The following is a 15,059-nucleotide window of genomic DNA, read 5'->3' as shown; positions in this document are numbered from 1 at the left end:
TAAGCAGTTATAGTTGGGCTACCATAACTTAATGGATATTGTCATATTTTCACAAGAAGGTAGTAATATTTGAAGAGCCTTTGTCTTTTGCGTACACCCCTGATAGTGAAGGTTAATATTGGGTTAATAGATCCATTGCTTCTAAGCAGTTGGAGGAGGACTGGAATGAAGAGACTCCATTTGGAGAAAAAAATAGTTTGGCAATAAAAATCACAACAAGAAACTTGTGAAACTCAAGAATTCTGTGTGTATTGAAAAAAAATTGCACTAGAAGGACATTCTTGTGAAGCAGCAGTTTTCTTAGCTTTGGATTCTTGGAGGACCTGTTATAAGGCAAATTATATACTTATGAATTAACACAATTAAAGTCATTGGGTAGAAAGTGCCTGCTGTTGATGTTTCAGTTTGCATTATCCATTGAAAATAAACGTGCAAAAACTCTTCTTTGTTGAAACATTTAACTTTTGGCCTTTTCAGACAATAAAATGTCTCTGTTGCTGCCTTGCATGCAAGCCAGGTCTTTGAATCCAAAGGTATAATTGTATTTACTGTTCAAGCCCCATTGCTTTTGTTTGTCTGGCTATGATAGATTTATATGAAGAAAATTAGGGTTTATTGTTTCAGCAAGTGTAATGAGCAATGTGTTTTTCTTTTAGGATCAAACAGAGCATACTGAATCAGCAGGACTGGCTGGTGGTGCAGCAAGCATGATGAGTAAGCACCGAGAAGTCTGTTCCTTATCACGTGTGTAAGGGGAAAAAGGTAAGAAAATGTTTTTATTTATCTTAGAGATTGAACTTGAGAAACCATTGAGATCTATAGAAGATAATGCTGATGCATATATGTTATTTGCTTCATTTGTAACATTGTATCTTATTAAATCAGGAGTGTGATTTTTTTCAAAAAGATTTGACTTAAATTCAGAGGAAAAGCGTGTTTAAAAATCACTGTTATTTTATGTCACAGTGGTCACAATGTTAATTTCCCTACCAGTGCTGGCTCCTTCGTTTTAGAGTTAGTTGAGTATAGAAAGGTAATTTCAGAAAAAATATGAATTTGAGCAATAGTTTAGCTCATGCAAGAGCTAAACAAGTAAAACTGATTTGGGGATGGGGAATCAGAAATGTAAATTTAATTACATTATTTTATTTTGTATTTTTAGATAAGTTATTATGTAGAGCAATAATTTCCAGCAGAAAACTGGAAGTATTCTTGTAGAGCAGGAATCCTTGACTTTTTCCTAACTAGGAGTCATGTTTTTTTTCAAGTCTTAAGATTATTTAAGGGTGTGAACCCCCAATATCTGTGTTGGAAACAAGTGCTTGGTGTAGCCAAAAGAAACCTGCACTTAGACAGAAATTTTCTCAGCAAGGCACTTTTACTTCTGCAGAAGGGTGCTGTTCGCTCCTGTTACAAAAGCAAGAGCACACCGAACAAAGGAAGGAAGGAAGGGGCTTTTAACCCTAACACAGTCCTGTTTCTGTGTCTTTCCCCTATTGACTGGAGTTGGACTGCACAATCTAAGCTGATCCTGACTGGCTAAGGCTTAAACTTTTCCAAATAAGGTAAATGTGTGATTTATGAAGGGGCAGGGTGGGTAAAGAAGAAATGGTTAGGCTTGACAGAAGACAGGGTAGGATTGTTTACAACTTATGACCAGGAAGTTGAGTCTTTGAAGAGGAACTCAGTTGTCCCAAAAATCTCCCCACTTCTGTCTTATAGTTCTTCATCTTCAAGTTTCTTTAACAGGATCTGGCTTTGTTGTTCTTCTTGATTATCTAGGTGCGAGAGCTTATCTGAGTACAGAGGGGGAGAGGTTGGGGAGGTTTTTGTGAGAGCTGCTTCTATGAGCCTTTGGGTTAACCCACAAATACAGGGTATGATACAGCAACCCACAAGGATGAGTACACCTCTAACAATTGCAAGAGGTAAAGATTGAGGTCATGAGTCCTTTCCATTTTCCAGACCACCTTTCCATTTGTCCTGTAAGGGGGTCGTCTATTCCAGAGTTTTCGGCTAGTTCATTTGCTAGGGTGGTAAGGCCTCGTAAGGCTTTTATGATTGTCCCGTCGGGGGCTGTATTATTAGGAATAAAAGTGCAACACTGGACCCTGATCATGACATAGACTCCACCTTTTTTGGTCAACACCATGTCAAGGGTGATTCTATTTTCCCAGGCCATCTGGCTGGTGGGGTCTGATTTCAGCGATTCCTTTTATGGCATCTCTGGTATAATTGATGAATTGCTGCTGATTGTAGTATATGTAATTTATCCAGTCTACATTTTTGTTTATAGTGAACTACCAGAATAAGATAGACTCGAACCCGGTGGCTATTTGATTTTGAGCTTTGAATTCATTTGGTACTGTCTGCAGGACCCTGATGCTGTCTATGTAAACTTGGGGGTCAAAGGACCCATTTATTGGGGCTTCTTTTTTCCTTCTGGTTACCTGCTTCCTGATGAAATGCCAAGGTGAAAGGGATGGCCAATTGGATCAGAGCACAAGTGCCACTCCAGTTGCTTGGCAGTGTACCAAATATTGGTCCCCCTCAATACCACTATACATCCACTTGGGGATGGACTGGGGTTGACTGATTGGTTAGCTCTTGAAAAGGTGTGGGCCAATACATCCCATCAGGTTTCCAAGGAATGTCAAATTTTCCCCTTGTTGTGAGAGACACAAGGTAAAATTGGCATCGAGAGCGGGAAGTCAAATGTCCCTTGGGGGCTGTCCATAGGGCTCCTGACCTTTGGGAAAAGTAGTGAAAGAGTGGCACATGACTTGTTTCCCCAGGCTGTGAGGTGCTGGAAGAGAGCTACCATACAGTCTTTGCCTGATGAGTTGGCCCATCTGAGTGGGAGGGGAACAATTTGGGTTTCTGGACTGCCTGTTGCACAAGCGTAACAATCGGTTTTATTTAGGGTGTGAATGGAAGATTTAATCCATTCCAGCTAGGCATTTACATCTTGATAACTGGTTTCTATGGCTAGGGTTTGCTGTAAATCCTTAACTTCTACTATAGCTACTTTGGTTTTGTCATTAGACATGAAGCAAGAAATGGTTTGATTTTTGTGGTTTTGGGAAGCAGGGAATGGAGGAAGATGGAGGAGGAGGAGCAAACCTCATTTCAAAGATGCCTGTAGGGTCTTTTGCAGTGACATCCGCTCCTAGGCCATAAAGGCGCTCTAAAGTGGGGATACGGTCGGTGGATGTGGGGATAGGAATAGAGAGAAGTACTGGGTTGCACTGGTGGTTTTGGCAGTTTGAGGGGGTGGTTCCTTCGGTGAAGTGGAGGTAGGGTTTTAGGGTGGTGCAACCCTCTAAGGAGGTCCAGCCCTGATATTTGGTGGTCAAGATAACATCTCCTCAACTATAACATAACCCCTTAAAGGGTTGTGGTTGTCGATTGCAAGGGTCCGGGGTGATACTGGTTTTTCTGCGGGTGGAGGGGCAGAGGTACTTTTCTGAAGAAGCTAGCTGTCTTTGACTTTGGAGGTTTCCACAGGTATGACAAGACAAGCATCGAATGTAATTGTTTGGGAGGAGGGTGATGGAGTTACACTGATGATAAGGTGTCCTTGGGTAGCTAAAGGAAGAATAAAAAGGTAGATTAAACCTTTTTGAATGTAGTTTGGAGGGCATTGATCCTGGAATGATGGTCCATGACTTTGCAAGGGTTGGGGCCCTTTTTACCCGAGTGTGGTGGGTTCACCCCTTTTCGGCCATTCGGATTGCTGTCTCAGTGGTTAGGAGTATTAGATAAGGTCCTTCCCAGGTTGACTTAAGCTTTCCTTCTTTCCAACATCTGATAAGGACATGATCTCTGGGCTGGTGTTGGTAAACTGGGAATTCGAGGGGTGGAGTTTGTGCTAGGAGGCCTTGAGTCCTGAGGGTGGAAAGGGTGGAAGACAGACCAAATATATATATTTTTAGAAACTGATCTTTTGTTTCAAATGTAGGAAGGTCAGTAGTGGAATTTAGATAAGCAGCCCATAGAGCATTTCATAAGGGGACAGGCCAGGCCAAGATCTTTTTTTTTTTTTTTTTTTGAAACAGAGTCTCACTCTGTTGCCCAGGCTGGAGCGCAGCAATCTTGGCTCACTGCAACCTGCACCTCCCAGGTTCAAGCAATTCTTCTGCCTCAGCCTCCCGAGTAGCTGGGACTACAGGCACCAGCCACCATGCCCGGCTAATTTTTGTATTTTTAGTAGAGACGGGGTTTCGCCATATTGGCCGGGTTGGTCTCGAACTCCTGACCTTGTGATCCGCCCTCCTTGGCCTCCCAAAGTGCTGGGATTACAGATGTGAGCCACCACGCCCTGCCAGGCCAAGATCTTTTTGAGGGGCACTTTGGATTCTTACTAAGGCAATGGGAAGGCATTTTGTCCATGGTAACTGGATTTCCAAGATTAATTTGGTTAGGTGATTTTTTTAGAGTTTGATTAATTCTTTCTACCCTCCCTGATGAAGGCGGATGCCAGGGAGTATGATAGTCCCATTTTATTCCTACTGCTTGGGTTAGCCCCTTAATGATGTGTGCAGTAAAGTGGGTCCCATTGTCTGAATCAATGTTCTCTATTAGTCCAAACCTGGATATATGTTCCAACAGTGCTTTGACTACATTACTGGCAGTTGTGCTTGGGAAGGGGATGGTTTCTACCCAGTGGGTGAGATGGTCTACTATGACTAGTAAATACTTGAGGCGGCCTATTGGGAGCATTTCAGTATAATCAACTTGGACGCTTTGGAACGGCCTTAACCCTGGATTTCTTCCCGTGGGAGGTTGTTTCTTTAGGGTTTGCTTATTAGTTTTTCTGCACATGATGCAACTATCCTCCACTTGCTTAGTGAGGGTATTTATCTCTACACACCCATAGACTGTGAGGGCTGCATCACACATAGCTTGAGGACCCCAGTGAGCTCCTGGATGAAGCTGTGACAATATTTCCCTCATGAGAGGCTTAGACAGCATTTCCCTTCCATCTGGTAATACCTACTTTCCCTCTGGGCTCTCCTGAGCTCCTATTTTCTTTAGAGAAAGGTCTGCGTGAGAGAAGATGGGGATCACAGCTGGAGGGGGAGACAAAGGGATAGATGGAAAATGGGTGCCTCTTGGGAAGAGGCAGCTTGCTTAGCTATTTGATCTGTGAGGTTATTTCACTGGCTTTCAAAAGATGGGTTCTTTTGGTGTCCTGGGACATGGACAACTGCAATTTCTTCTGACAGCTGAAGATTTTCTAATACTTGCAAAATTAATTATTTGTGGACCAAATCTTGGCCCTTACTATTGATGAAGCCTTGTTCAGTCCAGATTTTTCCAAAGTTATGGACTACTCTGAAGGCATACTTGGAGTCAGTGTAAATAGTTCCTTCTTGATTCTGCAGGGATTTTAAGGCTTGGTTTAATGCAAAGAGTTCACATGTTTGGGCAGACCAGTTATTTGGCAGTGACTCTACCTCTGTGAGGATTTCCCCATCAACTACGGAGTACGTGTTGTACCTTTTTCCTTCAGTGATCTGGGGGGAACCGTCTATAAAGAGGTGATGCCTTGTTTGGAAAAAGGTTTTGCTTAGATCCAGTCTGACTCTAGTTTGATAACTGACTAGATCTAAGTATTTATGCTCAGATTCTTCCGGGTTTGGATTTCCTGTTAGGAAAGCAGCGAGGATGATAAATTGTCAGTAGTTAGTGTTAGGTCATCCCTCTCTAATAAGATAGCTTCATATTTTAAAATTCTTGAGTCAGTGAGCCATTTCTCTGCCTTCTGATTAAGAATAGTTCTGACTTGCAGGAGATCGAGACCATCCTGGCTAACACGGCGAAACCCCGTCTCTACTAAAAACACAAAAACTAGCCGGGCGAGGTGGCGGCGCCTGTAGTCCCAGCTACTCGGGAGGCTGAGGCAGGAGAATGGCGTAAACCCGGGAGGCGGAGCTTGCAGTGAGCTGAGATCTGGCCACTGCACTCCAGTCCGGGCGACAGAGCAAGACTCCGCCTCAAAAAAAAAAAAAAAAAAAAAAAAAAAAAAGAATAGTTCTGACTTGATGAGGGGTACTTATGATGAGGTTTCCCCCAAAGGTTATTTTCCTGCTTTCTTCTGTTAGCAAGGCAGTTGCTGGTATGGATTGTACGCATTTGGGCCATCCACAGGTTACTGGGTCAAGGATTTTTGACGGGAAGGCTACAGGCTGTCGGTGGCCTCTGTGTTTGTGGGTGAGTACTCCTAAGGCCACTCCTTTGCTTATATTAACAAAAAGGTGGAATGGCTGTTCTAAGGAGGGCAAGACCAGAACAGGGGCTGTTACAAGTAGGTGTTTTAATTCTTCTACCTGTTGGATCTCTGATGGGGTCCAAAGGAGGGTTTACAGGGTCTGGTCTTTGTTGAGTGAGTTTTTGATATAGCGGCTTTGTTTTTAAGGCGTAAGAGTTAATCCACAGATGACAATAACCAACCAATCCTAAGAATTTCCTAAGTTCCTGCTTTGTTTCGGGTAAAGGCAAAGATACCATACCTTCAATTTGTTTGGGTGCTGTCTTTCATTTACCTTTACTGATGAGGTGTCCTAGGTATTTCACCTCAGGTTCTACAAATTGGAGTTTATTCTTTGAGCCCTGTAACCATTGTTCTCTTAGGAAATTTAGGAAGTTAACTGAAATTGCTGTTACTTGATCCTTGTCATCTCCTGAAATGAGCAGGTCATCCACATACTGAAGAAGGCGTATGGATGAAGGCAGGGAGAAGTTCTCTAGAATTTGTTCTATTATTTGACCAAATAGATTTGGGGACTCTGTAAACCCTTGGGGCAAGACTGTCCATTGGTACTGCTGTTTTCTACTGGAGTCAGGGTCCTCCCACTCAAAGGCAAACATGTCCTGACTGTCCTCCGCTAAAGGGCAAGCCCAAAAGGCATCTTTTAAATTTATCACTGTGAACCACTGGTGGTTGTGTGGGATTCTGCTGACAGTGGTGTAAGGATTGTGAACAACAGGGTGGGTGGTTTGAACTATTTGATTAGTAGCCTGGAGGTCTTGCATTAGCCAGTATGACCTGTCTGGCTTCCTTACAGGCAATATTGCAGTGTTATAAGGGGGCATACAGGGTTCAAGGAGTCCATCGTGGACAAGGCTTTCAGTTATAGGTTTTAAACCTATCCTGGCTTCCAAGGTAATAGGGTATTGTTTTCTTTTTACTACATCCCTGGAAGTTTTTAATTTGACATGAATTGGAGGAACCTGTAGCTTTCCTCGATATCTTTCCTTTGACCATACATCATGATGGATTTGGCTTTCTTCCGAAGTAGTGAGCAAGTTTAAGGAAGTAAGGAGTTTTCCCTGATTAACATATAGGCCTATGCCTAACCTTAACATTAAGTCCCTTCCTAATAAATTAGTTCCTGCTTTGGGAATTAACAAGAACTTAGTAGTGGCCGAGTTATTCTTATATTTGACTTCAATTTCCTCTATAATTTTTGCCCCAAATCCTTCCCCTGTAACCCCTGAGACAGTAAGGTTTTCTGCTGAACATGCTAAACCTGATGGGAGAAAACATAGGGAAAGCGAGCTGCTCCTGAATAGACTAAGAAAGTGACTATCTCTTATTTGGGTCCCACTGTTAAATTTATCAGGGGCTCTTGGTGGGACTCAAGATGGAAGATGTAGAGTCCCTGACCCCCCTATTCTTCAGATGTCATGAGTGGAAGGACTTTCTTTTCCCTCTCCCATTCGGGACATTCCCTCTTTAAATGTCCTGGCTTTCCACACCAGAAACATCTGTTTTCCCTTTTCCCGCTCCCTGTTCCCTGACTCTCAGGTTTCATCCCTTTGCTTCCTGTATAGAGTCGGACAGCTGGGTACTTAGAAGGTCTGCAAGTTGTATTTCCCTGGGCTTCCTGTTGAAGAGTTCCCTGTTGTAGGGTGGACAGCGTAATCTTTGCCTTTTGCTTCTTCCTTTCCTCATCCCTCTGTACATATACCTTTTGGGCCTCTTAAAAGTTCCTCTATGGGATGGTCTTTCCAATTTTCTGTCTTTTGTATTTTTTTTTTTGCAATGTCCGGCCAAATATTGGTGACAAAGTGGAGCTTTAACATTCCTTGTCCCAGTGGGTCCTCTGTGTCTAAACCTGCATATTTTCTTATCTGTTCCTTAAGTCTGTTTAAGAATTCTATGGGCCCTTCATCTTTCCTTTGTTGTACATTAAGTGCTCAGGAAATATTAGGGTCCAAGGAACTGATTCCAAATCCCTTTAATTATCATATCCCTGAGATCTGTCATGTTGTCTCAGTGGGCTTCATTGTTGTTATCCCACTGAGGGTCCTAGGCCGGGAATTTATGCTTCGCTGCAAGGACATTTTGAACAGGAGGGTGTTCACGCTCCTGGACTATCATAGTGGCCCTGCAGATCATGGTTCTTACCTTTCCTGAGAAGAGAATACCTAGAATAGACATTAATTCAGCCCAAGTGTACGGTTGTGACTCCAGAAATTGGCCAATTTGATCTGCGACTCCAAAAGGGTCATCTAACAGTGGTTTGAGTTCCTTTCTTAGATTTCTAACCTCTGAGCTAGTTAAGTGGGCATTTACGAAGCCAATATCCCCTCCTCCTAGTGGTACTTCCCTTAAGGGAAAAAGGATTAGGGCAGACTTCTTTGAGGAAGAGAGGAAAGGAAAGTTTTGGATATCTGTTTGGTATTGTTCTATTTCCCATTGGAGCTTTCCTGAGGAAAAGGCATGTTCAGGTGGCTGTCCAGCAGGGATGTGGGGTGGCAAGGCCCATGGGGCAGGGTTATATGAGGGAGGAACTGAGTGTTCAGCTTGGGGTGGAGGGGTAGGCAGGGGAAGGACTGAGTGTTCTGCTTGGGGTGGAGGGATAGGCAGGGGAAGGTGATCTAGAGGATCCCATGCATCTTTAGATACAGAATTTGACTTAGTTAGGTCATCTTTGGGAGGTATTGAGTTTGGCTTTGCTTTCTCATCCTTTAGGGGATAGAGAAGGACAGGTCTTTTTCTCCAACATAGAGCATAATCTGTTTCCTCTTGAGAAACTGGACTTTTATCATTGACCTACTGGCCAAAAGACTGAAGGTCTGAGGATGGGTTCCTTAGTCCAAATAAAACAGCAATACTTTATCATATGCTATCTTTTCTTGTGTTTGGTCCTTTCATTATCCTTCCAGTATTTTAACATAAGGCATAGGGGACTGTCAGGGAGAATTTTATTGTCTGCTTGGCCTTTTATAGTCCCTGTCTTACTTGGGGTATTTCCTGTCTTGGCGGTTGGTGAGGCTAAATGTTTCATATTAGAGATTTCTTGCGCTCCCATGTCCTATAGGCTGAACCTCCCCTTTTCCCACTGGAGGTTTCTTGTACTCTTGTGAGCATCCGCTTCATCCTTGTTGACTGCTTCTCTTGTGGGAATTTTAAGTCCCTTTTAACATTGGCGGGTTGGTATAATACGCTAACTGGAAAACTGCCCTAAGTCCTATGAGGTGACCATGGTACCAAGTCTGGACTCCGCACTTGTTTCGTGCCCAGTGGCACATTTAACTCACACACTTTCAACCTCCAGAGATCCCAGCCACCAAGGAATACTTTGTCACCCCAATAGCAACATTTCTTACCTTGGTCTGTGCACAGAGTTACCTGGTCACTGTGGAATTCTTTTTTTTTTTTTTTTTTTTTTTTTTTTTTTTTTTTTGAGACGGAGTCTCGCTCTGTCGCCCAGACTGGAGTGCAGTGGCCGGATCTCAGCTCACTGCAAGCTCCGCCTCCCGGGTTTCCGCCATTCTCCTGCCTCAGCCTCCCGAGTAGCTGGGACTACAGGCGCCCGCCACCTCGCCCGGCTAGTTTTTTGTATTTTTTAGTAGAGACGGGGTTTCACCATGTTAGCCAGGATGGTCTCGATCTCCTGACCTCGTGATCCGCCCGTCTCGGCCTCCCAAAGTGCTGGGATTCTTAAGGATCCTCCCTACAGCCCATGTTGCTGAGAGTCTGGATTTATTCATCACTTTGGGCAGGATTTGATCCTCCACTCCTGGGGCCACCACAACAAGGCAGTGGGATGTGTCTCCCTGTGAAAGATAATCACTAGCCCCTCCCAAAGGAGAATGGGATCCTGGAAAAGCCCCCAAATTTGTTGGAAGCAAGTGCTCAGTGTAGCCAAAAGAAACCTGCACTTAGAAATTTTCTCAGCAAGGCACTTTACTTTACTTCTGCAGAAGGGTGCTGCTTATGCAGAGCACACCAAACGAAGGGAGGGGTTTTTAACCCTAACACAGCTTCTGTTTCTGTGTATTTCCCCTATTGGCTGGGTTGGACTGTACAATCTAAGCTGATCCTGATTAGTCAAGGCTTAAACTTTTCCAAATAGGGCAAATGTGCGATTTGTGAAGGGGTGGCAGTAAAGAAGAAACGGTTAGACTTAACAGAAGAGAGGGTAGGATTGTTTACAACTTATGACCAGGAAGTTGAGTCTTTGAAGAGGAACTCAGTTATCCCAACATCTGAGACAGGTCTCAGTTTATTTAGAAAGTTTATTTTGCCAAGGTTGAGGACACTCAGGAGGTCCTGATGAAGCAACTGTGTTGTCTGAGGTATATACCCAGGGTTCATCGTCTCGTGCCAGGAAAATGTAGGACACTGACACACGTGGGGAGTTTAGGAGTGGAGATTTAATAAGCAGAAGAAAGGAGAAAGAAAAACAGTTCTCTCTATTGAGAGAGAGGGGTCTTCTGAGGGAAAAGACTGGCAGGTGGTGGATGCACTGAATTTTATAGTCCAGGTTGAGGAGGCGGTGTCTGATTTACATAGGGCTCACAGATTGGTTCGATCAGGTATGAAGTTTACATAGCATGCAGGGATGGCTGGTTGCCTCACCCTAATCTTACTATGCAAACAAACTTTCTCCTTGGCAGACGCCATCTTACCTGCTCCTTACTGTGTATGTGGCTGGCAGAGAAGGGAAGATGGAACCTCCATCTTGAGCATGTCTAGTCCCTAATTCCTGCTGGCATTCACCCGTGCAAGCTCCCAACTTGCTTGTCTATGTCTACAGCTCAACTTCACAGACTGCTCTTTGTTTGAAAATGATTTCCAGCCTTGCCAACGTGGTGAAACCGCATCTCTACTAAAAATACAAAAATTAGCCAGGCATGGTGGCGCGAGCCTGTAATCCCAGCTACTCGGGAAGCTGAGGCAGGAGAATTGCTTGAACCCGGGAGGCAGAGGTTGCAGTGAGCTGAGATCACACCACTGCCCTCCAGCCTGGGCAACAGAGTGAGACTCCAACTCAGAAAGAAAAAAGAAAATGATTTGAGGCTGCTTTTCATTAAAAAGAAAAGCCTTACTGAGGACTGTCATACCCTTACTATCTGCCTAGGTGATTTCTTCTTAACTCCTGTATCACTGACAACATGTGCCCAGGGTAGTCAGAGCACAACTTGGTTTTACACATTTTAGGGAGACATGAGACATCAGTCAACATATGTAAGATGAACATTGGTTCTGTCCAGAAAGGTGGGACAATTCAAAGCAAAGGCAGGACTACTGGAAGCAGGGAGGGGCTTCCAGATCATAGGTAGATAATAGACAAATGATTACATTCTTTTGAGTTTCTGATTAGCCTCTCCAAAGGAGGCAACAGATGTGCATTTACCTCATTCAGCAGAAGGGTGACTGAATAGAATGGGAGGGATGTTTGCCCTAAGCAGTTCCCAGCTTGACTTTTCCCTTTAGCTTAGTGATTTTGGGGCCCCAAGATTTTCCTTTCAGAAGGGGTAGAAAATGGTGGAGGGTATATAGGTGAGAAAGTTTACAAAAACTGATTACACTACTCACTAATGGAATGTTGCATACTCTGGCTGAGTTATCTGACTTTTCCATGTAAGCTGTAAGGAAAGGCATGGGACCAGCAGTGTTTGATAGGAAACTGAGCCCTTTTTCTCTTCAGTTGAGGATGGAGCAGAGGTACTTGGCAGCAATGCCTTCACCAAAACTCTGAGTCTGCAATTGGAAAGCTATTTCTCCTCCTTTAGCCTTTTCACATGGGAATGTGAGAAAGTGCCCTTTTCTGCCTTCACTTGTCAAAATCTCATCCTTTAGGTGTTGCCTCTTTAGGAAGTTTCCACTCATTGTAGCAAAAACTGTCAGTTATCCGCTAAAATCACCAAAATCCATTTTTCCCTTCTATAGTCGCCGCAGCTGTGATGTTGCAGTCCAGTCAGCCTTCTTTGCAGTTGTGTATCCACCATCACCATTAAGATACAGCATAATTCTATCACCACAAAGTTCCTCATTGCTACTCCTTTGTAGTTGCATGTACCCTCTCTCCTGACTGTCCAATATTTAATGACTTTTTAAAGTTAAAAACATTATTAAAAGTCATAGGAAGAGCTGGGCTAGCATAAAGACAAATCGTATTATGTTCCTGGATGAGAAGACTTAATATCATTCTTTCTCCTGAGTGAGGACTAGGTTAGGAATTCTAATTTCTCATGGTCGATTTTACTGGCACTCTATTCCTGCTAATTTTTTGTGTATTTTTACTAGAGACGAGGTTTCACCACATTGGCCAGGTTGGTCTCAAACTTCTGACCTCAGGTGATCCACCCACCTTGGCCTCACAAAGTGCTGGAATTACAGGCAAGAGCCACCATGCCTGTCCGGGAAATACTTGAATAAGTCAGTTAAATTGCCTGAGCTTGTTTTCTTATTTGTAAAGTGAGGGAAATATCGTTGACACTTTTATATACCTCAGAGGAGAAGAAAACACTACCTTTGTAAGTCAAAGAAAGTTCATCACTTTTTATATTTAAAGTTTACAAAGACAGGCTATTACATTTCTGGTTTTCTCTCTTTTTCATGTTTTGCTTACTCAGACTTTTTGGGGGAATTTGTAATTTGATCTCCCTTCCCTGTATTATATCAATAAGCCAAGCAGAATTTTCAATTTGGAAAGAAAAATGTGAAACACTAAGGAAATAGGTGTGGAGATCATGATAATGATGGAAAAAAGGAGAGAATAGGTAGCATTTACTTAACACTTATTATGTGCTCTTGGCATCTGTTAAGTCATTGACACAACTAGTGTATATGCCCAGAGGATGCTTTTGGATCGATTAACAGTAAAGAAAGTTTAGAAATGGTACTTGACAAGAAGAGAGTTAAAAGAATAACCAGGTCAGGGCCAAGTGCCTGGCTCACGCCTGTAATCCCAGCGCTTTGGGAGGTTGAGGTGGGTGGATCACTTGAGGTCAGGAGTTTGAGACCAGTCTGGCCAACATGGTGAAACCCTGTCTCTACTAAAAATACAAAATTAGCTGGGCATGGTGGTGCATGCCTGTAATCCCAGCTACTTGGGAGGCTAAAGCAGGAGAATCAATTGAACTTGGGAGGCAGAGGTTGCAGTGAGCCAAGATGGAGCCATTGCACTCCAGCCTGGGCAGCAAGAGTGAGACTCCGTCTCAAAAAAAAAAAAAAAAAAGAAATAACCAGGTCAGAGTCATCATTAGCATTTTGGAACTCGTATCCCTTACTCCTGTACTTAAACTTTCCTGTCATTTCCCATTTGAAAAAAGTTCTGTCAGCTTTGTTCTTTAATAGAAACACAATTTTATACCAATGATTCCTTTCCCAGCATCTGAAATGTGTCTGTTGAAGCATGAAATGATCACCAAGTCTGCTTTTTATATTTATTTATATTTTGTTGATTGTCAGCTTACAGGTTTTTAGAATTTATTAGCTTAAAGATTTTATAATATATCCAGTGGGATGTCAGATTTTATAGTTTACCATTATCTGAAAAGATTTATAAGAGATTTTATCCTTGTGTATATACTTAAGATTTATAAATTATATTTTAATAATTCAAAATGTAATACACATTTACTTTTTAGGTTTAAACAAGTCTCTTAAGTGGTGTTTCATCACCGATGGAGAATTACTTCCAAGCAGAAGCTTACAACCTGGACAAGGTGTTGGACGAATTTGAACAAAACGAAGGTAAGAATTTACATTGGTGAATCTCTTTGCATTTGTGGTATAGAGAATGTGGGGATATATTATTTAATAATATACAGGGGAAGGAATAACATTTTTTAGCACTAAATGCCAGATACTTACAATCCCCAGACCTTCTTATTGCCATTTTATAGATGAGAATAGAGGCAAAGAGAGGTTAAGCAAGTTTCTCAAAGTTGTCTTACGAGCAAGTGGCAGGATTAGAATCCAGGCAGTGTGACACTAGAGCCTGAGCTTTACCTACCCTATACGGTGAATGTATTGTCAAGAAATGCGCTTGCATTTCCTAAAGTAAGAAAAATAGCTCGTTCCATATTAATTGCCCAGTAAAGATACATTTAAAACTGTTTACATCACAACTGCCTAAATGGTTAATTATATATTCTCAAGCATCAGTAGAAATGTCCACTTAAGATTCACTTCTTTTGTTTGTTGGTTGGTTGGTTTGTTTTTTGAGAAAGTCTTGCTCTGTCTCCCAAGCTGGAGTGCAGTGCTCACTGGAACCTCTGCCTCCCTGGCTCAAGTGATTCCCATGCCTCAGCCTTCAGAGTAGCTGGGATTATAGGCACCCACCACCACGCCTGGCTAATTTTTGTATTTTTAGTAGAGAAGGGGTTTTGCCATGTTGGCCAGGCTGGTCTTAAACTCCTGGTGTCAAGCAGTCCTTCCTCCTCAGCCTCCCAAAGTGCTGGGATTATAGGCATGAGCCACCACGCCTGCCCAAGAGATTCACTTCTAATTTCCCTCTTGGTTTAATTTGAATGGGTAAGCCATAATTAAATTTCTTCCTCCTTACTGTATTTCCCCTGTGTTCTCTATTTCTAACAGGAAATGGCATTAACAAGTTTACAAAGTGATATATTTCCATCCAAAGTCCATGATTCCAGTCCAGGCAACATGACGAAACTCCATCTCTACAGAAAATACAAAGAAAATTAGCCAGGTGTGGTGGTGCACCTGTGGTCCCAGCTATTCGGGAGGCAAAGGAGGGAGAATCACTTGAGCCCTAGAGATAGAGGCCGCAGTGAGCTGTGATCATGCC

General features: G+C 42.9%; 1 protein-coding gene across 5 annotated transcripts in view; it reads left to right on the top strand.

Moving 5' to 3' along the window:
• ZFYVE9 (zinc finger FYVE-type containing 9) overlaps positions 1–15,059 on the top strand; it is a 208,383-nt gene that overhangs the window by 70,878 nt on the left and 122,446 nt on the right. For 3 of the 5 annotated variants that reach the window (XM_033226366.1, XM_033226369.1, XM_033226368.1), the window contains exons 2-3: positions 657–762; positions 13,894–13,999. In XM_033226366.1, coding sequence (XP_033082257.1) covers positions 13,930–13,999 — 70 coding nt within the window. In that variant the 5' untranslated portion in view covers positions 657–762; positions 13,894–13,929. Of the gene's footprint in view, positions 1–656; positions 763–1,390; positions 1,566–13,893; positions 14,000–14,845; positions 14,961–15,059 lie in introns of all 5 variants that reach the window. The other 2 variants (XM_033226367.1, XM_033226370.1) reach the window with 2 other exon arrangements.

Source organism: Trachypithecus francoisi, unplaced genomic scaffold (genome assembly GCF_009764315.1).
Source record: "Trachypithecus francoisi isolate TF-2019V2 unplaced genomic scaffold, Tfra_2.0 Lachesis_group12, whole genome shotgun sequence".
Lineage (NCBI taxonomy): Eukaryota > Metazoa > Chordata > Mammalia > Primates > Cercopithecidae > Trachypithecus > Trachypithecus francoisi.
The sequence above is the reverse complement of the archived record's forward strand: the minus strand, read 5'-3'. Positions and strand labels throughout refer to the sequence as shown.